The sequence below is a fragment of the Octopus sinensis genome, linkage group LG2, assembly GCF_006345805.1.
Source record: "Octopus sinensis linkage group LG2, ASM634580v1, whole genome shotgun sequence".
Taxonomy (NCBI): domain Eukaryota; kingdom Metazoa; phylum Mollusca; class Cephalopoda; order Octopoda; family Octopodidae; genus Octopus; species Octopus sinensis.
Genome location: NC_042998.1, coordinates 120,170,960 through 120,197,938, shown reverse-complemented (window position 1 = coordinate 120,197,938; position 26,979 = coordinate 120,170,960). Strand labels below are relative to the sequence as shown.

The following is a 26,979-nucleotide window of genomic DNA, read 5'->3' as shown; positions in this document are numbered from 1 at the left end:
AGAGGTAAGAGCTCTCTGAACTTTGCCCAAGCTATTCTTATTCTAGCAGCTACACTTTCAGTGCACCCTCCCTCACTACTGACTTGGTCGCCTAGGTAACAGAAGCTATCAACTATTTCTAGTTTTTCTCCCTGGAATGTGGCGGAAGTTGTTCTCTGCACATTTTCAGTGTTTATTGCTCCTGAGCATCTGCCACATACAAAAACTATCTTCCCAGTTAGCCTTTCTTTGATATGTGTCCATAGTTTACACTGGGTACATCTTATAGAGTTTCTACCTACACCTTTTCTACAGATTAAGCAGAGCCATCTACCTGAAGGGATTTGTGGTTTGCCTGCCTTCCTACTTATTAGGACTTTGGTTTTAGCTAGGTTGACTCTAAGGCCCTTCGATTTTAATCCTTGTTTCCACACCTGAAAATTCTCGAGTTCTGATAGTGACTCAGCAATTAGAGCAAGGTCGTCAGCATAGAGGAGCTCCCAGGGGCATCATGTCTTGAATTCCTCTGTTATTGCCTGGAGGACTATGCTAAATAGGAGGGGGCTGAGGACTGAACCTTGGTGGACCTCTACCCAGAATTCTTCACTGTATTCGTTGCCAACCTTCACCTTACTGACAGTGTCCCTGTACATGGCTTGCACAGCTCTCACTAACCATTCATCTATCCCTAGTTTCCTCAGTGACCACTAGATAAGGGATATTGGCAACAAGGGATATTAGCAACCAGATATTAGCAACAATATATATGTATGAGTGTGTGTAATATAAATATACATATGTACACATACATATTGCTTTATTGCACCATGTCATTAAAATGATATATGTAAAAAATATTTTAATCAGAAATTACTAAAAAATCCAATGATAATGGGGAGTAACAAAGAGAAATATATTGATAACAAACATGTTTAACACATGAGCACATACACACTCATACACAGATACAATGTATTGTTTGAAAGTTAAGTCATCAGAATGGTGAACAAATATTAGAATAACTGATGTTGTTCAAGTAGTTTCCAAGAAGAATCAAATAAAGAATCAAATATCACTTATATGGCAGGAGTTATCCGTGTAGATTTAATAATGATTTATATGGAATTGCATCAAAGAATTAGAGCATAAATTAATTAATACATAAACAACAAGAAATATGAATTTATAAATATCCAAAGATTTTGCTTCGCCTATACAACTGGCATTGTTGGCAACAGTTAGCATATAAATAATATGTAAGTAAAATATATATATATATATATAGATTATTATTATTATTATTTGATAAGAGACTGACTAATGAGACAGAAATCAAGATTTGGAAGAATTTGAGAGGAGACAGAAAATTATAAGTTAGTCAGTGATCTGTGCATGGTACCCTCTATTAACTGGGAAGATGGATGTGGTTGATGCCCAGCCTGGACTTCCACAGGTTAATTTTTGCAGGAATACTGGAAACAGAAAAAAGTGGCTTACAATCTGAGCACTTACAATAGACCCACTTAAATTACCAAAAAACAAGGAGATGGTGTTAAACAAAGAAATAAGCTTCAAGTTTCATATCTGAGGCAAAATTAGTTAAGTGGGTACAAATAAAAATTCACAAACTTCTAATGGACAAATCCAATGTTTTCAAAAAAGAATACTAAATAACTTAGAAAATGGAAGTGAGAGATTAGTTTATTTGTATGTTGATGACAAACAACAATTTCTAAAGTAGTAAAAAATATTCAAGATATTTTATAATATACAAAAAATAGCTCAAAAATTAAATACACAAAAACACTGAGTTCAAATTTATAATAATAATAATAATAATAATAATAATAATAATAATAATAATGATGATGATGAGTAATAATAAGTAATAGGCAGGCAAAAATTTAGGTATAAGAAAAAATTATTAGATTGAAGTAATAAAATATATTAAAACCACTAAAATAGAAAACATTCTGGTTGTTAACACAAGTTCATAACAATTTTAACAAATCACATTTTAACTGTCAATGATATTCCAAACAAGATTATTGATTTTTGAAACTGTACGCTTTTAAAGCTTAAAGACCAATTCAAAATAGGATTTAGAGAAGTTATAAATTTCAAAATAAAATTATGAAAATGATATCTTAGAATTTAATCTTGGAATTTAGTCTGATTTATTCCTGAGACAATTAAGAAATCATTACAAAAAAAAATAACAATAATAATAATCATAATAATAATGTAATTAGCATCTGTCAACTGGGGAAAGGTATTTAAATGTCTTGGCAAAACAATAACATAAGTAAATGATCTTCCTAAGTATTGTTAAGATGGTCTAGAAATGAACTTACCATACAATGAAACAATTCTAATCAGTTTTTGTGATTTTCAAGAATATGAATTTAGTTTATAGATTTCTTATTATTATGCTGGTGTCATGTAAAAAGTACTCATGCCAACACTATGTGAAACGCACTAGTGCCAGCCCCATGTGAATTAGCACTTGTGTTGGTGCCATGTGAATAGCAATCATGCCAGCACCATGTACAATTCACTTGTGCATGCACCACATTAAATGATTTTAATATTACTGGTTTTGTTCCCTACCCCCACATAGTTTCAATACTTTTTTCCAAATCTTTATAATTTATAGCTAAAATTATAATAGGGCTCTTGGTTGGAACCCTTGGCTTCTCTTCAGCCACAGTTTTTATGAAGTTGTTCAGACTGAGCCTTGGTCACATTAATCTCACTAGCCTGAGAAGGCCTTCAAAAGTTAGGCATTGCTCCCCCACCTACAGCTAACTATAAATAAAAAAAAACTTCAATGCTTCATAATTAGTGTCCACTATTTCCAGTTTTTCCTCATTTATACTAACCATTGTTTTTACTAACAACATGATTTACCAGAAAACCACTTTCTTAGTTCAGCCTAACTTTACGTTCGTGTTATACACCAATCCTCTGGTTTACTTAGGTATTCTATTTTATTACTGCTAGAACACTTGTAACATTATTTCTTTTTTCCTCTATGTGTGTTTAAATGGTGTAACTGATAAAATAAATAGCCTAAAATGTAGTGGTAATATGTGGAAGTTTAGTTACATTCAAGTAACTGAAATGTGAAGATGTTTAAGAAAAGGTATGACGACAAACTTTGAAAATGCAGTATATGCCAGTTTTAAAATTTTGAAATTACAAAATGTCTTTCCTGAGGAGCTATCTTGTTAATAACAGAATCAATAAAATAATCAGTTAACCAGATAACCTATAAGTAATCTGAGTGGTTATATTCAGTATTTGATTTCAGAATTCTTTATTCTATTAGCAACACACATTTACAAACTTGTTTTCCAATGCTTACACATAAAATGGCTTACTTTTGAAAATAGCACCATTCACCCTTCATGTTCACACATACATACACTTTCTTAAATTCTATATGACATATTTTCCCCCTTTTACTTGTTGACAACCCATTGACGTTTCACTTCTTCATAAATCATTCTTATATAATCATTTCAAGAGATTCCTTATTTTCTACCAAATTTAGGAAATCAGTGTCTGCTCAGGGTGTGTAAGTATGTCCATTCAATAAACCTTACCAACTGCATCCTTTTATACACCCTGTGTATGCTCCACACATTCAATATATGTTACATAGTAGTTATACAATATTACCATTCACACAAATGTTCAGATGTTTTGACAATACTCTTGAATTTTTCACATGGCTACAAGATAAAGCAGCCAAATCTCCCTAAAATCACACCTACCACGATAACAGGAGGAAGATATTGGATAATATAATCCCAAATACATTATCTGGAGAAAAAGATGGAATGGTCACAACTGCAACATCTTTGATCTTAGTACTACTCAACCAGGGCTGATCTGGAGCTAAACAGTAACAACTATTCCCAATGATGTTAGTAGCTGGATCAACAGAATTAACTTACAATTACATGTAATAAACTGTTGCTACAGACAAATGTGGCTGAATTGATTTTCTTCCAAGTTTTCCAGCCAGTGTAACTACAGCTTATATCACTGTACCACTGACACTATTAACATTATTCCTCTAAACAAAATCATGTAGTGGCAAATAAAACTAATGTCATAGTCATATTCACTTATTTACTATACAACTTTCACATTTTCTTGATTCCTATCAGATTCTCATTTCATAAAAATGCAAATCACATCATCAGCATATAGAAGTTCCTGAGAGCATTCACTTAACTGGTATATACATATCATTAACAGTGTGTGTCATGCCAATAGTCATACACAATCTGCTTGTCTTTGTACTCTCAATCTTCTCTTGTTGAGGTAACATCTTTGAAATCATATCCTCTAAAAAAAAGCTCCTGTATTCCAGAGTATTTTCAACATTTATAGCAGGTAGATATAAGAATTAGTGTTATATTCTTATTGATATTTATAAGAAATCTATCAATCCAACTAATAAAATTAAAATAGTATTAGCAAGGTTATAAATTAACAAGAAATAATTAACAGATAAAAGTAAAGTAATAACAATGATTCTTATACCAGGTGAGTGAAGGTCTGGATTTTTTATGGTTTAGTCAGAGGAGGAAGGACAGATCTCATGAACACTGTAGAGCCTCCAAGACAAGTAGATGGAGGGGGGGGGGCACATCTTATCAGCTGCTGTAGTATGAAGCAGCACATCAAGACAAGTTTTTTCCAGGTTGGAGACTTGGGCTGAATGCATGCCACAGAATGGACTCTGCTAAAGACACCAAAAGTTAGGTGGTGGTTTTACAAGAGGGTTGACAAACTAGTTCTACCACCACTGAAGTGTACTTATTGTTCTACCATTACAAAAATATAACAGCGAGAAACGGAAATAATTTTGAATGATTGCTTAAAAATGTATTCAACTAAATAACCTGCTTCTTTAGTAAATGTAACATAGATTGCCCATCTTTGCACAAATGGATAAATTCTATAGAATTCATTATCTCTTCCTCAATAACCTATCAACTATTACTAACTTTATACACTGTCAAGTATAGCATATGAAACGTGTCTCATTCATAACATTTAAATTTAACTTCCTGTCAACTGTTAACTCAGTTCTGTGAAGTCTACTAGTTAGGCCTCCTCAGTAACACACTGTTACAATAAAACATGACATTTTAAGATAGAAAATGAAAGCTTTCTTGGCCAATTTGTGAAAAATAGAATATTTTTCTAGACAGTAAATCAGATATAGCAACTTGCCGACTGAGGTTCATCTGAAGTCACACACAAGCCGTAGACAAGTTAAATAATAGCAGTAACTTCTGTCAGATAGTCACATCATCAATGATATTTATTATATTCTTCTGAGAGAATCTGATAATCTGCTAATGAAATCAAGACATAAATACCAATTTCAAGAAAGGTAAGTTCAGAGATTTATTATTGCTTAAGCTATATATATATATACATCACAACCCTCATTTTATGAGAACAAAGCCTTATTTAAACTATTCTCTTTATTACTAGTCTGGACTTAATATCTACAGTAATTGTTCACAACTGCAGTTGATAAGGTAGTACAATTATAGCAGTCATTCAACTGTAGTTGGCCATGTACAAGTTGGCCATGTAATGGTTCATGTACAACTGCAGTGACTCATATACACCATATGCAAGCTAGACAGAACTTCTGCAACCCAGATATAACTTCTGTAACCAAGGTGTAGTCCAAGCACAAATGCTGTGGACCAACTACAAATGAAGTATCCCAGGTAAATTTATAGTGGTGTACAAACAACTATCTGTCTAATTTGGGTGGAAGAATAAAGAGAGCAATATGACAAGGTCAAATCAACAAAGCCCAGTCTTCTCAAACTTCTAATTCCTACATTTGTTAATCTACACTATTTCTACTGATTACATCTCAACATCATCATCATTTTATATCTGTTTTCCAGATAGCATAAGTAGACAGTTCAACAGAGAATTACATCTTGCATCATATAGAGATATGATCAAGTATGTTTTCTACTGTTGAATACTCTTCCTAACACCAACCACTTTACAGGGTGAAGTGTATGCATTTTTTCATGGCATCAGTACTATAGAGGTTACCTTGCATTCAGCAAGACTAACAAACTGTCTCAAACTCTGCAATTGTCACTGCTTGAATTGATTGCCAATCACTTATAGAAGGTAATGAAAGCTTTTATGGTACCAGGGGTTGCCTTGCAGCTTACAAAATGAAAGATGAATGGAACAGATTTGTTGTTGTAAAAGGATAGTAAGAGAGAGAACAATAGAAGGAACAGTATTCAGGTGTGAATAATGAAGACACGGAAAGGGAGAGAATCATGCCAATGATTAATGTGGAGATGGGCGGGGAGTGATAATGGTGGTGAATTTAGTAATGGAATGGATCAGTATGTCTGCTGTGCCAGCTTAGGCAAGATGGTTTACAATGACAGGTCTTATTGGAGTAACACATGTTTATTGATGAAAGAGGGTGATAGGGGAGAGATAAAGAGTTTGAGAATAAACACATACACACACACACACAAGTGAATATGTATGTGTATGCATATGGTGGGCACTGAATTGCATCCATTTATGTTGAAAACTAACGTAATCATTTGAAAAACAGATAAACAAGTACATGACTGAAGTACTGAAGTCAATATGATCAACTAAATTCATTGGTATCCCAACATAGCCACAATCCAATGAATGAAACCAGTAAAACAAAGAAAAGTTAATGACCAGGTTTTTATTAGATTTCATCAGCCTGCACTATAGTATTCACTTTGAGGAGATAGAATGACAGGTGTTTTGTAATGTAATGTAGTTGACTCAGCAAGTGACTGAGACATGGATTGAGTCCTATCAGCAAACCTATTGCTTCAATTAGGGCTTATAATGTCTAATATAGTTTATATTAAAATCTTAGCAGTAAAGTCATAACAACGATAAATAGTATTTCCCACAGCAATCTTCACGTGGAAAATATGATCTATCATTTAAAAATCAGCACTGACCACATACACGGAGGTATTTTCTGTTTGGTTTGCAGTTCAACATGAGTTTTTATATCTTTTGACTTGTTAAACTTACAGGATTTTATAACTTCAGGATTAGACATATACACCATCCTTGCTATACTTTTCACACTATATTTCATCAATCTAAACCAATAGCTTCTAGCCTCAGAGTCATAGATCATATTAACCCTTTCGTTACCAACCCGGCTGAAACCGGCTCTGGCACTGTTGTACAAATAAATGCCTTGTTTTCATAAGGTTTTAATTAAAATCTTCCACAATTTATGTTCCTAACACTAGCTGAATGCTAAGTTATTTTACTAAATTCTTTGTTATATTTAAAGTAATTGAAAGAAACACAGAGCATTTCAAAATAAATACAGTAACAAAAGGGTTAAGGGTGTTTTCAATTCAACACAATTGACAAAAAATGCTAATAAGGGTGTTGCATACTTTAAGCATGGGAAGATAGAGTGACAAGGTCACAGACACACAGGAAGCTGCTGATCTGAATGAACGTAAGGTTGTGTTAGTGCACAAGGTGGGGAAGGGGGATACCAAAGCACAATTTAACTGTTTAACAGCTGTAACCTCTAGATGTTGACCATCTGAATAAAATCATTATTTTATACAATGCAGATGCAATATTCTAATTTTATACTCATATGTGCAACAATATAAATCAAAATTGGAATATCATAAATAATACTCAAAATTGATTTCTGTTCTGTGTATGGATTAAGATTTAGATTTCTAAATCAAATGATTCATACAATGAGTAATACAATAAAGAGAATTATGGTTAATATAATCCCTAAGGCATTATGTTCTGATTCACATGTCCTTGCCTCTGTTTTGCAATCAGCTTTCCAACCAGCTATTTGACAGCATTAATGAATCACAATTTATATCAATATGTTGGATACAGACAGTAGTTGTTCATGAACATTATTATTATTATTATTATTATTATTATTATATAACTATCATTTGAAAACAGAACAGCATAAAATGAAAATAAAATCACTAAAATTAACAGAATCCATGAAATAACATCAATAATAATAGCAACAACAACACAGAAACATCAATGCAGTACAACAGTAAAAAATGAAAACATTAAACAGACTTAATGTAAAACCTTGTTAACATTCCATGCTATTAACACTAATGACTTAGGAACATTAACATGCAAATTTAACTTTTAATACAAATTTCAAAAATGTAATTTTAATACTTGTTGATTGTACTTCTCTAAAAATGCAATATGTCTAAATGGTTAAGTTTAATATATATGAGTACAAGAATAATCTAAAATAACAATCTTTGTATCAAGGCTAAAATATTTTAAATTGAAATATCATTGACAAATATCAAAATATAAGTAATGAATTAATAATGATAAAAATATAAAAAACAAAAATGTGTAAAACTGCACAACTGTAAATGAGTTTCTATTAAAATTCTGATATTAAAGTTATAGGAAATTTTGATGGAAAAACATACACCACTCTACCAACATCAATTAGGAAGTATTGATCTAGTTCAAACTTTGACAGCAAAAACCTACGTATGAGACATTTTGCTAAACAAAGAAGACTAAATTAGGTAACACACGCAATAGCTGCAAACTTTTATTATCATCTTCACTCACTCACTGAAATAAAAAGCTATCTGGTACAACAAAGAATATTAATCTAAGCACGTTTCTACCATAATCAACTATGAAAAGACTACCCTTTAAGTAGGAGTAGAGTACTTACTACACATAATTATGCTTTTGTTTTTGAAATTGTATACAGGCAACATTAATGACTTGTGCAGAATGAGATTTACAAAAATGTAAAGCTTCTAGAAGAAAAAAGAAAAAAGTGTCTAATACAGATCTTTAAGAAAAGATAATATTGTGAAAAGATGGTAAACAGAACCAAACTTGTGGTGGTTTCAGTTTTAGAAGATACTTTTCTTGATATAAAGATAATGATGCCGATGACTAAAGACAATGCATAGGTGCATTATATGCACGTGAGAGTTCTTTCATAGCTGCATATATATTTCAGTATTCATTTGGCTTTATTATGCTTAATATTAAATTGAAAAATTGCTGAACATTTGTTTCATTTACTTAGAATTCATTAGAACATAAGTAAATTAAACCAATAATTATTTGCCTTTTATGCTATAAGATAATAAAAAAAATAATATAAAAACAAACTGAAAATGTCTATTAAGAACCAGCAAACATAAAATATTTCTAGAAACACAATTCTAAGTCAATGGAGATAAATTTTAATTTTTTCTTAGAAATTAATGCCTTAATAAATTTAACATTTTTTATAAGAGAATCAATTGACTTGTCTATTTATCTATGATATTAAATTATATTACAACACCTTAAAACATATGAAAAAATGTTAAATATAGAAAATTATATGTGCATTAGGTGAAAATTTGCACATGACAACAGAAAATTTTTTATATATATTCACAAAACAATATAACATGCCAGACTCACAATAATATACACAGTGACAACTAAGATATACATACTAGAGACACTAAAGCCAAAATGGGGGGACACCTTGCATTAAAGATAAAACTTACCTTCATAAAGTAGAGCTGCCAACCCAAATAACTCCTTAGCAGGATGTTGGGCTACAAAAAAAATTTGGAAGTAAGGGTTTTATAAAGGAAATTTGTGAAACACTTGCTAATGACACCAAATAACGCAAAACCAAAAGAAGTAAAATGATTTACACAAGGCAGTGACAAAATTCCAAGATAAAACCACAAATCAACTGATATAACAATTACAAAAATTAATATGATACAACCAGCTCAACACATAATCTACACAAATCACCACCCAACACTAAAAGACATAACTCAACTTTCACCAACCAACAAAATAACGTAACTCATATTGCATATATTCTATACAACAAACAGCCAAAACACTAAGATAACGAGCTCCACAATGAAGTAACACTGATGTAGTTTACAAGCAATTCTATGTCCACAAAAGACAATGCTTCACACAGATCAGAAAAACATGTTGAAAGCATAACAGAATAATAATAATTTATTGACCACAAAGGTCCTATGATCCCTAATATATCAATCTTGAAACTTTTATATCTACTTCAATGCTACTGATCATTTTTTTAAAGTTCTTATATGAAATCTAAACATTTCAGTGTAACAAATACACCTAGCTGTTATTTTACTATTTATGTGTGTTTAATGTAGCATAATCACATAGAGATCAATGAATAACAAGCCTCACTAGACTACAGAACTGAAACAAAAATTAAACAAGAATTAAATCAATATTTTGCTAGTTTAGCTGTGAAATATGTCCTAGCATACAATGTGACTAAAATTGTACTTAATGAACAGTTTACTGTCTATAATGGACCTAAGCCAAAGAAATATAGGAAATAGATGAGGTAAGGTCATGCCATTCTAAAAGATACTTGTTCCTAATATCCCACCTCTCTTGCTATATTCATATTTCTGACTTCTAATTATAAATACAAAGCTTGATGATTTTTAATATTCATATATCTTAAGTAAAATCATTATAAAGTAATAAACTTTTGCTCATATATATATATATATATATATATATATATACACACACACACACATACACATTATATATAATGCACAACTAGTGTCCTTCAGTTTGCTTGTATATCAACAGGTACTACTTCATAGTTCAATGATTAGTTGCAGAAAAAAGAAACATTCAGTTATAAAAATAATTTTCCTATTTAAAGACAAAGCCAAATGCGTTTTATGTAATTTAGGAAGGTAAAACTTTTTATTTCCAGTATGTAAACCACACTCATGTCATATTATTGTTGAGTCACAAAGGATGCTTTTGAAATGATTCAGTAAAACAGATGTTTAACTTGCTGCTACTTCAGTAGTTAGTGGGCAACAATAACCTAGAAGTACAGTATACCCACACTTCAATTTTGAGTAATGCTTCAGTATCCTCCCATGACACAGTAACTCCAAACTGAGAGAGTTTAATCGTTGTAATACTTAAATGATTTCAGTAGAACACTCATCTTCACTGTCATAGTATTTGCTTGTAGAAACTTTTGACTGAAGCCAAGGTGACAGTGCAGCAGTAGCAGTATCAATGTAATGTTGAAAGTTGTAGACACTAATGCTGCTGCTTATTCAGAATGAAGATAAGAGGGGATCAGATTACAGGATTGAATCACAGAAGTGTTCACAATATCTGGACATTCTATGATCTAATCTTATACACAAAAACAATTTATCTCAGATCCTTGTGGCATTATAATGACAAATACAATAGTTGATAGTTTTCTACTAATTATACTATATTAACACTCATGTTAATACACAAGAGAATCAACACAGGATGACTTAATTTTTCCTTATAGTTATTTTGAGTACTAATTTCCATGTCTTAAACTTAGTCAAATCTCAAATACTAAACTTTATTTTCAGACAGTGACTGCTTTAGCTCTAAACAGTTATTGAGCCTAAACAAATTAAAAGCAGGCTTCACATATGAGTATTGCCCACATATCTAGGGCATCATAAGTGTTGCTCATACAAAATTCTAGACAATGTCTAAAAAGCAGCTAACTGGTTAGCAAACTTTTGCTCCTCAACACTGACGTGTTGTGTCCTTTTGTCTCAATTGTTTTTGGTTTTTTTCTGAACACCCTATTCATCTACCTTGCATTCTCTCAGCTGCCTCACCAAGCTCGTCACTAACACTTTGTCGAGTCCTATATTCCCAAAATTGTGTAAATGGCTGAATGGACAAGAAAATAAACCAAACAAGAAGTCAAAAGTTTGTTGGTTCTGTTGTCTTCATGGCCCAAATCATCTAATTGAAAATAGGTACCAGAGGTAAGAACAACCCAACCATCTAAACAGTAGCTCTGTAAAATTGACAAATGATTCATTAATGTACAGTGCTGAGTTCCTTTTGTGGGTTTATATCTTGGAGTGGAATGTGGTGTCTTCTGTGGTGCTCACCACTCCAACAGTTAAATCTGAGGCAGCTTGGAGTTGACATGTAACCTAAGCTGGAGAAATAGACTTGTTTAATCCTCTGGTCAGCTGTCATCAAGCAGATTTATGATTGAAAGTGCTCCAGTTTGGACAATTCCATCTTTATTATTTTTAAGTATGAAGATTAAACAGATGTTTTTAGCAGATCAAGTAACTGTAAATAGACGTCCTCATTAGCTCCTACATAGACTCGTGATATTAAATGAGAAGTTTGATAAAAAGTGCTGTTCTCAAGTACTTCCTGTGATTAGAGGAGCAATAACACTTAGTGAAGGGGTGCAACAAGAATCTAGTTTGTTGAGATAGTGTGCAGAAGTGTCCAATGTTCTACAAGATGACCTTGTAATTTCAAAATAACTTTTCCAAATATTAAAGATATTAAAGCAGCAAGAAGGTAAGATTACCAATGCATTTGAATTAGAGCATTCATATTGAAATTCCTTCCATATACTAACTATACTATGACCACAGAAATGGATTATAGACTTCATATATTTTACAAGTTACTTTATGCTCATAAACTTATTGATCTTGTTAATAGAGATTGTTAAAACTGCAATAAATGTTTCATCTGAAAATGTAAATTTAGTCTAATTTTGAATAAATATGCAATGAAAGTTATGAATATATTTTTTATTTTGAGTCCAATCAGCATTCCAGCCATGATGATTCCATTTTTTCGTATACCAGGAACTACACTGTCTAGGTGATTTTTTTTTTCTTTAAAGTAGGAGAATGATTTAAGGAAGATTTGGTTCATATTTCTTGCAGGTCAAATCACTACATAGAGGTTCTGCAAGTATTTGCAAGAGGTGAGAAAACAATTTCTGGGAAGACTTCACAGATCTTGTCAAAAATGTAGTGCATTGAACCAAAAGTCAATTTTACAATGCCAAACAGTGAGTGCCAATAAATATGTATATAAATAAGAGGTACAATAATTGTCAAAACAAATTACTGGCCATAATTAACATGAGTGCAAGCTTTACCATTACAGCCATTATGAAAAAAATATTTAAGACTCTCTCTCCAATTACACTGCAATCAATAACTCTCAAAGTATGATGTTTTATCTGTCTTTTATATAATGAGTACTTCTTTTCTTCCATTTTTTTTTTAATAACCACCTCTATATCTTCCCACCCAAGCTCAATTAGTGCACTCACCTTTTTTTCACTCACACCCCATCAAATCCTTCACTAAATACTTAGCCAAACCACAGAAACTCCCTCTTTGCTTGTTTTTCCCACTTGAATCAGCCTACAGACGATTAGGATGAACTCACCAGTCTGTTGGAGACTGCAAGTTATCGATATTATCTTTGTTTCTTCAAACTAATTAAAGGAGGAACAAAAACTCAACTTAGTCTGTTTGAACAAAAGATTCCATTTATACACTTCACAACTTATCCACTTGTAACAAGAAAGGTATCCAGATTTATGAACAAGGATTCAAACAGAAAGCACATTGCCAAAAGCAATCCCACTCATACTGTTACAGTAAACAGCAAGGATGTAAAATGGTAGAAACAACCATAATATAGACTTGTTTAGCTTAAACGTAACCCTATTTGAGTAGACCCATAAAGACTCTCCAGCTTTGCCCATCACATTTTCTTGTACATCCATGAATATATTTTTTGTATCTATGTATTTTAAGATAGTAGAATATGATTTGAAGGACACTTGGTTCCTATTTCTAGCAGGCCAAGTGACAATATAGAGGTTTTCTGTACTACCTTGTAATAACTGTCTAATTTAAGCACAAATCCAGCAATTTTGAGGGAAGTGGGCTAGTCGATTACATCAACCCCTAATATTAGACCTACTGGATTTTATTAACTCTGGAAAGAAGAAAGGCAATGTTGATCTCAATGGCATTTACACTCACAACATAATGAACCACACCAAATATCACAAGACATCTTTCTCTAATGACTCCCCAGTCAACCATCCTACTATCTTGTAATAACTATTTATAATTTAGGCACAAGGCCAGCGATTTTGAGAGGCAAAGGATTTGGATTGGTCTGTTACTTTGAGCCAAATACTTGACTGGCACTTATTTTATCAACTCCAAAAGGATAAAGGCAAAGTTGACAGAGTTGATCTCAAGCTAAAAACTGTAAGAAATAACATGAGGCACTTTTTATGACATTCTAACAGTTCTGCAAACCACCACTCTAAACTATTGCCTTGTAATAAGACTTACTAATTAATACAACAACATATTACAAAACAGATTAGTGTGATTTCTTGAAATTATCTTCCTTCTGAGAAATGCTAACAAATGATGCTAAGTCCACTCACCACTTAAACTGAGAAATTTAATAAAGAATGTTTAGCATGTAGTATGCAGTGTAGCACTCTCTAACTCACATGAAACTGATTATATTTGCTGTAGAGAATTTCTAAAATTTTAACTTAAGCTCAAAAGGTAACATAACAGTTTAGGAAGCCATGTGAAAGTATATGAACAAAAAAATATTTCATTGGCTTCTAAACATCTAGAACTTCAATGAGAAAAATATCTAATGAACAATGATACAACTGAGTGACAGTTAAATGGACTTAACCCTTTTGTGACCATATTTCTTTTGAGATTCTCTGTATTTTTTTCAATTAATTTTAAATATAACAAAGAATTTAGTAAAATAACTTAGTTATCATTCAGCTAGTGTTAAGAACATAAATTGTGACTAAGGTTTGGTTTAAGATTTTACTTCAAAACCTATTAAAACAAGACATTTGTACTACAGAACTAAAGGTGGTTTCAGCCGCGTTGGTATCGAAAGGGTTAATGAATATTAGAAATCTGGTCAGAATTGGAATTATATACTGTCAAAAAGTTCAAAGACAAGGAATTCACAGAGAAATTCATGCTCATACAAATTCTATTGGCAAATGACCTAGCTCTTGTGACAGAGAGTTCGGGATGATTGGAGAGCTTCTATGCAGTTACTCAGCCTTTCAGCAATAGTAATTAGATTTTCATCTGATTAAATCCTACCACTTTAAAAGAAGGAGACATTGACCAATGTAGCCCTAGGTATAATAAAAAGACAGGATAGCAGAAAAATCTTGACTGCAAATCTGATGGATGAATGCTAACTCAAGGAAAAACAACAACAAATTCACATGAATTCAAAGCCCAAAGAGATTAGCAACATGAATCCTTAACATATTCAAGTCCTAGATTTAAGAATTACTTGGTAATAGAACCTTTCAAAACACAGCATTAGAAAAAAAGAAAAAGGAACATTAATCTATGTCAGGTGTAATCATGGGAAATAAAAAAAAAAGTAACAAGAATCTTGTGCAGCTACGTGCCTTCTGTAATGGTAGAAACAATAGCAATAAAAAATATGGTAGCCCAAGATCTACTGTAATGATTCACTGAAACGAGTAGAGAAATATTGTCTTTTAGGAGTGGCAGTAGAATTAGAATTGAAATTCTTGTAAGCATATTTCTATTTCACTTACAGTATTGTATTGCACTGATACCTCTATGTTTTCTTCATATCTAATTAAGAATTCATTATTTCTTCTAAAATATTAGGCAACTTCAAAAGAAATTAACAAAACTGCTATTAAAAAACAACTATTGTGTCTCTAGAGAAACATAAGGCTAAAACATTTTGAACATACTACTACTGATAATGATTCAACTGAAAGATATCCAGGAATTATTTTTAAGTGTTTAAAAATGCAATATCAAAATGTTACATCAAGAAGTCAGCTAAGCTTGGAATTAGGTAAGGAGCAAAAAGGTTGTCTAGAGTTATCTTACTTGAAATATATCTGACCAGAAAATACTTTGTCAAGCTATGTATGCTGAAGATACATTTCTTGAAGTGTCACTCAACAATTTAGTGACATAGTATTTTGAAAATCCAAAAGCAGTACAAGCATCCTCATGCTACAGCTACTTTAGGTTACATAATTTCCATTGATTTCGAGAAACAGTCTATAATTTCATTCTTACAGAAACTTTGATAAATTTTGAGAATTTAAAAACCACATGTTCTTTAGCCAAAAGGCTGATTCTTAGTGTTTTAGCTTATTTAACAATTTAAAAAACTAATCACTATACATACATATACACACACAATACACACACGCACACACATACAATACACACACACGTGTATGTGTTTGTGTGTATTTTTTTTAGTTACAATGAGTATCTGATTATCAATCTATCTCTCTCTTCACCAGCATGACCAGGATCAATACTAAACTAGTAATACAAACACCACCATTACCAACCCAGTAATTCTATAATGACCAACAGCAACAACAGTATGAACAAGGCAAGCAACTCTATCTGAAAAAAAATCACATGAAGTAATGTAGTGCTCATGTATATTCTAAATGTTGAATGAAATGTCTTTAGGTCAATGAGAATTTACTTGAAGCTAAACAACAATAATACAATTAACAAGAACACTATGACCATCAGTGTCATCACTATCACCATCATCACCAATACCAAAACCAATACAGCCAACTTTTGAGTATCTAACTGGCAACAATGAAAATAGCATCAGCATGACAGCAATGCCTGTACCTACATATATTATATGTCAACACAGTAACATGAACAGTTTTTATGGTGCAAGGAGTAAAGCGCCTGTGAACAAGGTAACTCTTTAACAATCTGTATTTCCTTTCACCTCACTCTTTCACTTTTTCATCTTCTCATTTCCATTCTTACATGCAAAAGAATAAACATATTTTTGCTCTCACAAAACAGTTCTTCCCTCGAGGTGTTTTTTCTTACTACATATTTGATTTGTTAGAATACAAGTAAGATGAAAATATGAAATTCCATCAACTACACTTATTAGTTGATACAAAGAATATTTCAAGAAAGTTGAGACATTCAGAGTTTTTGCAGACAACAATCCTATTCATGAACATAACGTAAAAATTATAGGAGGAGTTTTCAATGATTTCAGTTCCTACACTGAGTTATACAAAGAGATGACATGTCAAACAATTTTTGATAAGTTCTTCACCCCTGAAGTAGATGTTGATGAACTATAAGATAGAAGATAATGTCTCTCATCATCCCAGTAAGTTTCATTTCATCTCTACCCCTCAGATAGTAATCAACATACTTTATGGAAAGTACATGCCCTATTACAATATTATGATACTTATGTATTCCAAAATTTGTTTCACCTCAAATATTTTTATGTATATATAATGTACTGTGTATATTTAGAAATTGTTTTTATGCATAAAAGTAGATGTGTTGCTTGTTTTTCAGGGGTGGGTGGCTGTTTCGTTTTAAATATCTGTCAGAATGCATTATCATTTCATAACAGTGAGAATCAATGGGGAAATTAATTTTGCATCCTGGAATTTCCAGCTACAGCAAGTTTTTCAGGGATGTATTCCAGCATTATGAATTACAATACAAGAATAATTATTTTTATATTATTTTTGGCAAATACAACCAAAATATACTCTTTATCATTTGTGTGCCTGCATGTGCACCTGTAAACATATAATATAGGTGCAGGCTATGAAACTACAGAGTTCACTTTGTTACACTGCAGTTTCAAGTTCTATCTCATTGCAAGGCACAAGTGTCTTCTATAATCTCAGGCCAAAAAATACCTTGTGGGTAGAATTGGTACATAGAAACTGTATGGAAACTCATCATGTATATGTGTACATACAGGCACATACATTTGTATACGCATGAATATATGTATGGATGTGTATGTTTGTGTGACTGAATGCTTACAATTTACATCCTTACATGAGAGCAGTGAAATATTTCTGAAAAAACAGAATCTATACATGAAAGGACATCAGAAATCAGTGATGAAATAAATTCCTGTTTAGAGATCATTTAATGACTAATGAGCTATTTCAGTAACTGAACATTTTATAAATCAAATATTCTAGTTACTGTTTATTTTCTGGCACTCAGATTGCACCTTACTTTCTTTAAAAAAATGGAACAACACATAAACAAATTTAGTCCCAGGTATACTATACTTCAATAGAAGACAAGATGGTTATGGCTGGAATATATTTGAATATAAGTCTGCTTGACCAATGCTAAACTGAGGTAACAGAAGAATCTTTTACATAACTTTCTTACTTCAAAGTTCTTATTTCAGATCTACTACTGTCTCCATCAGCACAATGAATGATATGTGCTGGATGAAAAAACCAAGAGTCAAGTACCAACAGTGGAAGATGCCTGAAGAAGACTCAAGAAAAATGAATGTGACCAAATCTCAACATGCTGATCTTGACAGATAATACTGTGCATGACCAAGATGAATGTTATATTACCATTCTGAAGAATCATTCATCTCATTCTAGCAAGGAGATATTGACATCATCATCATCATTATTGAAGTGGTGATGATTGGGGGATGAAGAATATCTTCTCTACTCCTGTAATATTTTGGATCAATTACTGACAAGATTCTTTTGATAAAGGAATAAATTACAGAGAAGAGCTTATAGAGTGGCTGCTAATTCTCCAGAAATTTTATTTCATTTAATTGCTATAGCACTGTATAGCAATCTCTTCAACTCATTCACTTGTTAATCTCTTTAAAATAATCAAAAGTTTATTCTTTCAAATGATTGGGAATTCAAGAAAAAAATTAGAAATAGAAATCTAGTCTGAATCTTCTTGATTCAAATAATAAACTATCACCGAATCTCTAAGCGAATTAAATATCTACCAATAGGAAACATATTTATTAGAACTTCTCAAAGTGTTTTACTGTCTAGCTTTCATTGACTAATATGTTTAAATTCTTCACCAACTAAACATTCATAAACATCTGTACTTCTTTTTTCTCATCTACCAATGGAAAATATCTACTGGATATGCTTTCATTGAAAATATATTATCAGCACTATTTCTTTACCCACAACTCTTGCATTAATGACTTGATAAACAGCTATATCATATGTTCCATTATAGAATCTATTTAAATTTTTAATTACACTACATATTAATCTACCAAACTAAAGATAACTTCTCCAGCTGCTCACTAATAAACCAAATGTCAGATCAAACACTACCATTTTGTCATTGTTATTGTTTTTTTCTGTTAGTCAACCTTTTCTTTTGAAAATCTACCAAATAATTACACTGCTCTTGACCTAATTGATGTATTAAAATATAACATCAATCAATCACTTATTCTGTGATGTTTATTTCTTTACACCAATCAACTACACCAGTCACTGAGGTACTCACATATCCACTACACTGTTGTCTAGCATCTTTAACTAAAAACAATTGAGACACATTATGTTGTTACTGCTTTGTTTTGTCCCCCCCACCTTATTTATTAATCCTTTTGTTACCATATTTTGGCACACTACTTTTATTTTGATTAATTTTGAAAGTAATGAAGCAATTACTAAAATAATTTTGTTGTTATTAATTCTTGATTATCATCATCATTATTTAACATCCATGTTCCATGCTGGCATGATAGGATGGTTTGAAAGGATCCAATGTATCTATGGACTGCATTGCGCTCCAAGGTTTGCTTTGGCATGGTTTCTATGGCTGGCATTAGGCAGGGCAGTCAACTGTAGAAACCATGCTAAAACAGACATTGGAACACAATGCAGTCCTTGGACACATTGGATCCAGTCAACCTATTCAACCATGCCAGCATTGAATGTGGATGTTAAACGACAATGATGATGATTATAATCAAGAATTTGGATAGATATTATAAAATAATTTTATCATTATGAAGTTGATATGGAGAACACAGTAAAAAAAAAGAAAAATTCTTAACAAAAGTATATATAATGGAAAACTTTAATTCATGATATTTTAAAGCAGGAGGTTTTATATCAGAACCAGAAGCAGTCTTGGGTGGCTTGGTATCAAAAGGGTTAAGTATATAACTAGAAATACAAAAGTTTAGAGAGAATACAACTGATTTTCTTACACCGATTGTATGTATATGTTTTAACTTCCTCTATATAGTTTGCTCCATAATGAGTTTGAAAAATTGAACAAAAGCGCTTACATACACTATATAAAAAAAACATCATTCCAAAGGGTTTGTGTCATTCTTTTCTTCAAGAAGAAATCATTCTTCAAATATTGTGACTGTAACAAGTATTTTTTGCATAAAGTTTAAAACATACACACACACACACGAATCTGACTCAATGGCCAGAACATCTAAATAAGTAAGGTCAAGGACTAGGAGTTAAAGTATAGATTCTGTTTTAATCGTTTGACAATGACTATGTATTTCATTACACAGTAACAGAAATAACATATATATAGAACCAATATGCTTATCAAGAAACTATTGTGAGAAGTATGACACCCTTAGAGAGATGAATATACATTTTGGGAACATAGGTGGTTTCAGGTTCAGTCTTATTGCATGGCACCTTGGGCAAGTGTTTTTCATTATTGCCCTGGACCAACCAATGCTTTGTGAGTTAATTTGGTAAACAGAAGCTGCATGGAAGCTTGTCATATATGTTTGTGTGCATCTTTGCACTTGTTCCCTCATTACTGCTTGACTACCAGTTCTGGGTTGTTTACATCTCTGTAACTTAGCAGCTTAGCAAAATAGTCCAATACAATAAGTATCAGATTTATAAAAAAAATAAGTACTGGCATCAATTTGTTCAACTAAACCCTTCAATGTGGTGCCCCAGTATGGCCACAGTCAAATGACTGACACAAGTTAAAAAGGAGAGAGAGAGAAAAACAAATGACTAAAATTGCTAAATATATCACTTCATCTGAACCAGAGATGCCAAACCAGTGACATGTGGTTGACTTGTAGACATCACACCATAGAGAAAAAGAAATCACCCATTAACATCTTATTAATAAAAAGCTTCACTATAAACATTTGCAGAAAACTAAAATATGTGTATACATATGACACTACAATACAGGAATTATTATAGAAATTAAAACTTCAACAAAGGTCTGCCTTCTATGATCTAAACTTTTGAAGTTGAATCTTTCAATGTTTCACCCTTTGTTTTAAGAGGGCAGATTTAATTTGAAGTGTTGTTTTGCTATTTCTAGCAAATCAAGCAACTATGCAGAGGATCCCTTACTGATTAGACAAGTTGCAAAAGAAAACAGAAGAATACTATTGACTATGTGTGTGTGTGTGTGTGTGTGTGTGTGTGGTGTGTGTGTGTGTGTGTGTGTGTGTCTAGTAAACTAAGAGAATAAAGAACTAGACAACTAGATACTAAGTATGTTCCAGCAATTAACACATTGCCTCAGTGCTCTAAATTCATAGTACTCATATTCCTCTATAAATCAACTTTTACTTTTCATCCTTTTGTGGGTCAATGCTATAATTCACCAATAAAATCCTGAATTGATTCAGTTGACTAAAACTCCTTCCATTTAACAATTGATCTAGTTTGCAATCACAAAGAATCTATATTTGTTAATGCCTTGATGGTGTGTTATGTCGGTGTGTCTAATCCAATTGAGAATAATTAATCAGAAAACCTAATAACAATGAATCCACTGATGCTTTATATTTAACTTGGGGGGGGGGTTAAAAGATAGAAAAGAAAAAAACAAACAAACCTATCCACATATATGTAATTATTCATGCAATAAACTGGCAACTTTATTTTTTTCTAAAAATATACATCCAATTGGCTATTTCAGCTTGAAGTATTTTTAGAAAAGTACCTCACAGATGTATTTATTTCTTATCCATTAAACAGATTATCTAGATCAGATCATTACACAGCTATTTGATCAGATTATTACCCACAGTGCTATTTCAACAGATTATTATTACATTGATATATTTCACTCTTCATAAAGAGAAATTTTTAGCAGTTCAATTTTAACTTATGGAATAATCATTTGTTATATATATATATATATATATAGAGAGAGAGAGAGAGAGAGACAGACAGACAGACAGACAGAGAGAACTTCTCAGATTTCTCAGAGCTTTTTACTTTCCTTTTCACTCAAAATTTCAAGTATATAGAGCAACAAAGAACTATATAAAACCTTTCACTCTGCCAGAAAGAAAGAGAAAAACTAAAACAAAACTATTTTCTGGTTGAGTATACATTTAATCATGTTGAATAACCTATATCATTAAATTTTACCATTTTCACTTAAACTCTCTATCTCCAAATTACTTTTAGAAACCACTTGATAGATTTCTCTGTAAATTTCATTCTTACATTTCATAACTAAATGTATTTTTATTCAAGACATCTGAATATAAATAGTTTACTAATAACTGAATGGAATTCTTAACTTTAGCCATTATCTGACAATAAAACTATTGTATGACTAGAAAACTGCAGCTGCTGCTAATGTTGTCTGTGTGTAGGGAAACAAAACTGATGCTGTTTGTATATTATAAATGTGAATGTGTGTATACAACCAGGAAAATAGAACTCAAAACATGAAAATATATATCACAGTATCGACCAGGGCTTCAGATGTTGTTACACATCACTGGTCACAATGCATTTGCAATGATTCTTGATTGTGTCATTCTTTTCCATTTGCTTGACCAAATTGTCTTCCCATCGCCATGGAGGTCTTCCAAGTGGCCTTTTCTGATCTCTTGGATATCACTCAACAACTGCATGGCCCGACTTGTTGCCTGTGAAACTTGCAATATGTCTGACCCAGTAGAACTTGTGCGTTTGTACTCTGTGATCATGTTGTTCACTCTGCTCCATTCTTGAATTATCTCATTTCAAATGTGCTCTCTTAGTGATATTCCTAGCATGTATCTTTCCAAGGGCCTTTGCATCATAGCATCAGATATGTTTGCATCTATGAATTATATATATATAATTCATAGATGCAAACATATCTGAGTGATTTAAAAGTCTGCTTCAAAACCATGAGGCCCCAAGTTTGATCCCATTATGTAGCATGTTAGGCAAGAACCTTTACCATAGCCTGGAGTAGATCTAAGCTTTGTCAGTGAGTTAAGACAGAAAAAAATTGTATAGAAACATAGCAGATGATGTGTACCTGTAATTCAAAAGTCTAACCTTGTCACATTGCATCAGACTGATTCTACTCAAGAATTAGCTAAGAATAAGTGTTTGTGGAATACTCAGTCACTTCACATGCTAATTAAATGATCAGGTTGTCCAGTTGATCAAACAACTGAACATATGTCAAAACTGACAGGAGAGCCTATCATGTGTGCATGCATATGTGTTTTGGAAATATAAAACATACATGACTGAATAATTAAAAAGTTCATTCTTCGAACACAAAGCGCAGGAATTTCATCATATACTTCAGATTGATGGCAAAACAAATGTCAAAGAAGATAACATCAGGACTTGGATAGAAGACAGGACACCAAGTCTTAGAAGGAGGAAAAAAATAAAGCAGATGAAGTTCATCCTTGTTGGTAACAGTAGAAATAGTGTAGATGAAGGAGACGACAAAAGTCAGACTTTGTTATAAGTCCGGTAACATTATTTTCTACATTGACTTATTAACAGAATCTGATGTTTAGCAATAATTGTCAACATCTTAGAGCCTAAACACTTTAGCATTTAAACCAGTTATATCTGGTCCATACCTGTTTTATGTTCAAACTTGCCAGATCTGATATCTCACACCTACCCTACAATATCATTCTAAAAATATACACTCATATCATTGAAATCTCAAAGCTACAAGATAATGCATGATTAATTCAAAACAATCTGAATAAATAAATTTTACATTTGACAGAGTAATCTGAATGCTAAAGGGTCAGGGAAATTCTTTATCCCAAAGCAGCATCAACCAAATAAACAACCAAACATGGCTCTTTCTTCAGCCAATCCATCTCAATCTTGCTGAAACAGTTAAGGTAGCAGATGATAACGATAGTCCACCTACTGTTAACTCAGTTGCTCCTCAATTATTTCAGATTTCTGGCAGTGGGAAGTAAGAAAGAGCATGTGAAACATCATGGCTCTACAAACTTGTGATAAGTTACCACCTCTGTCTCTACACCACCTTCACTACATTGAGCTTATCTATCATCTACCACTTACAGGTAAATAAAATCACCAATTTACAGTTTGAACTTCATTTTTTTGCATTCAATAATATTAAATAATTTTAAATATTGTTTTAAATTGTAGCATGGTTACAGCATTTTTACCATTTTGTTCAGCTTACAGCCAACATATTTTCCAATATTGTAGGTGCAAGAGTGGTCGTGTAGTTGAGAAATTTCCTTCTCAACCACACAGTTTCAGGTTCAAGTCCTACTGCATGGTACTTTGGGCAAGTGCTTTCTATTATATCTCTGACCTAACCAAAATCTTGTGAGTAGATTCGGTAGACAAACATTGAAAAGTGCATGTGCGTGTGAGAGAAAGAGAGAGAGAGAGAGATTAAAGATTGTTTGTGTGTATATGTTTATGTCTCCTGATCTTGACATTGCATGATAGTTGCAAATGATTGTCAGTCATACAAGTAATGTCAGTCATACAAGTAATGTCAGTCATACAAGTAATGTCGGTCATATCCAATAACCTGTGAGAAAATATATGGCTATGGGGAAATATTACTTTGCTTAGGAACAAGTAGGGGCTAGTGATAAGAAAGGACATCCAGGTGTAGAAAATCTACCTCAACAAACTTTGTCCAACCCATGCAAGCACAGAAAAGTGGACGTTAAAACATTTGATGATGATGATTGAAGACATATGCAATACTAACCCCTTCTAACTCATGCAATCAGCCAAAATGGACACCAATTGCTCTTATTAATATAGTTTTGTGAGGATACACTGTATATGTGTATATATATGTCACGATGTTAATGTCCACTAAATAGATTTTGCCAACCTGTGCAAGCATGGAAAAATGGACATAAAATGAATACACAGACACACATTTTATTTATATATATATGCATAAAGCTTACGCATAGCTGTGTGATTACAAAGTCCTCTTCACAGCCACATAGTACAAGGTGTAGCACCTTGCGCAAATGTCTTCTACTATCAACTACAGGCCAGCCAAAACCTTGAAAGTATAATTAGGTAGAAAGAAACTGTACAGCAGCCTATTTATTGCATATAATGGATATGAACATCAAGATATTTTGGTTTCTGTCTTAAGAATACACATGTAATTTATATAACGCAGAAAAAAAAATTTGTTATGGACTTGTTTTGTGATGTTAATTATCTATGTAGCTTTGTTAATATTATCTTCATTGCTAAATAATTACCATGAAATACAACTGAGAAAGAAGAGTGGCCAATACTCCAAGTGAAATCTGCCTCAAAGTAGCCTCCACACAGAGTAAGCTATCTGTTCTCTACCACTAGTTATATCAGTGCCAAAATTTTAGATGCAGAACTGTTGGATTTGGGTTTAGAATTGGATTTGATCAAACAAGCCAGTTTTACTGTTAGTTACCAGCTTACCTTTCCCTCCGACAGTCACTGTAAATGATGGACCTGATTTTACAGTGACAGTAAATGTGTATATAACCTTTGTTCATTTATTCACAACCCATACACTGTTCTAGAACATTAATTAATAGACAGGCACTATGCTGGCACATCACAAAATTAAGTCTAATACACACACACACACACACACACTACACTTTCTTCAAATAAGAAATACTGACTAAATATACCTATTTTTTTAACATTGGACACTCATTTTGGTAACTTCAATACATTTAAACTACATCAAAAGTAAATACGTTATCTAAAGAATTTCAATAGATATTTTTCAAAACTTGCATAGGGGTAGTGGTTTATTTGTCAGAAGAATATATCATTTTTAGAGATGAATCGTGAAATTACTGCTAACTACTGAACTATAAAGTAGCTTTCTTTCAATTAAACTGAAACTGGCAGTTAGGTACCTTGTGAAAAAGAAGGTAAGATACCACATCAGTTACATTAGTAGGATTTTAATTTATGATCATGTGATCAACAGCCTAGCACTAACATCTCTTGCTATTATATCCTCTAAAACTACAAAGAAATTTTTAGCTGCAAGAAGTAATAATCTCTTTTGTTATTTTTTATTTCCTCATGAAATTATGACCACAGGAGAAAATACCAAGTAAATAAAATGATGACCACAGACAGCTTACTGGAACCAGCAAAAGAATAATTAAAGATTAAATTTTTCTAACACAATTCATAAATGCTTTGACAACCTATTTGCTATTTGAAATTTCATTCATTCAAGTGGTCAGTTCCTATTGAAACAGTTTTACAAAACTGTTTAGATTTATAATTGGTGTCACTTCAATGATTAATGTCTAATATACATAAATCTCTGAGGCCTTGCGAACACATTGATGAAATTATTATTTATTTATATCCTATTAAACCTAGCAGGGAACATGAAAGTCTACAGACAACTTGTATTTTCATTTTTGTAGTGGTTGTCACAGCTAGAGTGCCTTTGATTAAGAACCTACTTGATCAGGATTATCTATGCCTTCCAGTCACCGATACCTGTTAAGTAAAGTATTTTTTTATTCCACTGGTCAGTGCACATCAAAATCAACAAAGTGATATGATATGTTGTTAATGGGAGACATAAACAACTTCACCACTGCTCAGATGGTGTCAAAGTGAAGATACACAGAAACAGACACTCACAGTCCACACACACATTACACACATGCAGAGAACTGTAGTGTCAGTACTCAAAAACTTGAACTCCACCTCTGACTCCTCAATTTATAGCACTGCCAACTGACGCCTCTATTTGTAATTGGACTAATCATATTTCTTATATCAATTGAGATCACACAGCATATGTGGCTAATGTAAATCCTCAGGGTATATTTTAGCATCATTATAAGCTTTAGAGTAAGGGTTCTCAACCATTTTTTACCTATGGATCTCTTTGATTACTGTTT

The 26,979-nt window shown here is 32.3% G+C and overlaps 1 protein-coding gene across 10 annotated transcripts in view; it reads right to left on the bottom strand.

Moving 5' to 3' along the window:
* LOC115231823 (kalirin) overlaps positions 1-26,979 on the bottom strand; it is a 567,567-nt gene that overhangs the window by 482,301 nt on the left and 58,287 nt on the right. For 9 of the 10 annotated variants that reach the window (XR_004997260.1, XM_029801773.2, XM_029801756.2 and 6 more), the window contains exon 2: positions 9,615-9,665. The exons of the other annotated variant lie outside the window; for it this stretch is intronic. Coding sequence is in view for 8 of the 9 variants with exons in the window: in XM_029801773.2 (XP_029657633.1) it covers positions 9,615-9,665 (51 nt within the window). In the remaining variant the exon portion in view is untranslated. The remainder of the gene's footprint in view (positions 1-9,614; positions 9,666-26,979) is intronic. 10 annotated transcript variants of the gene reach the window in all.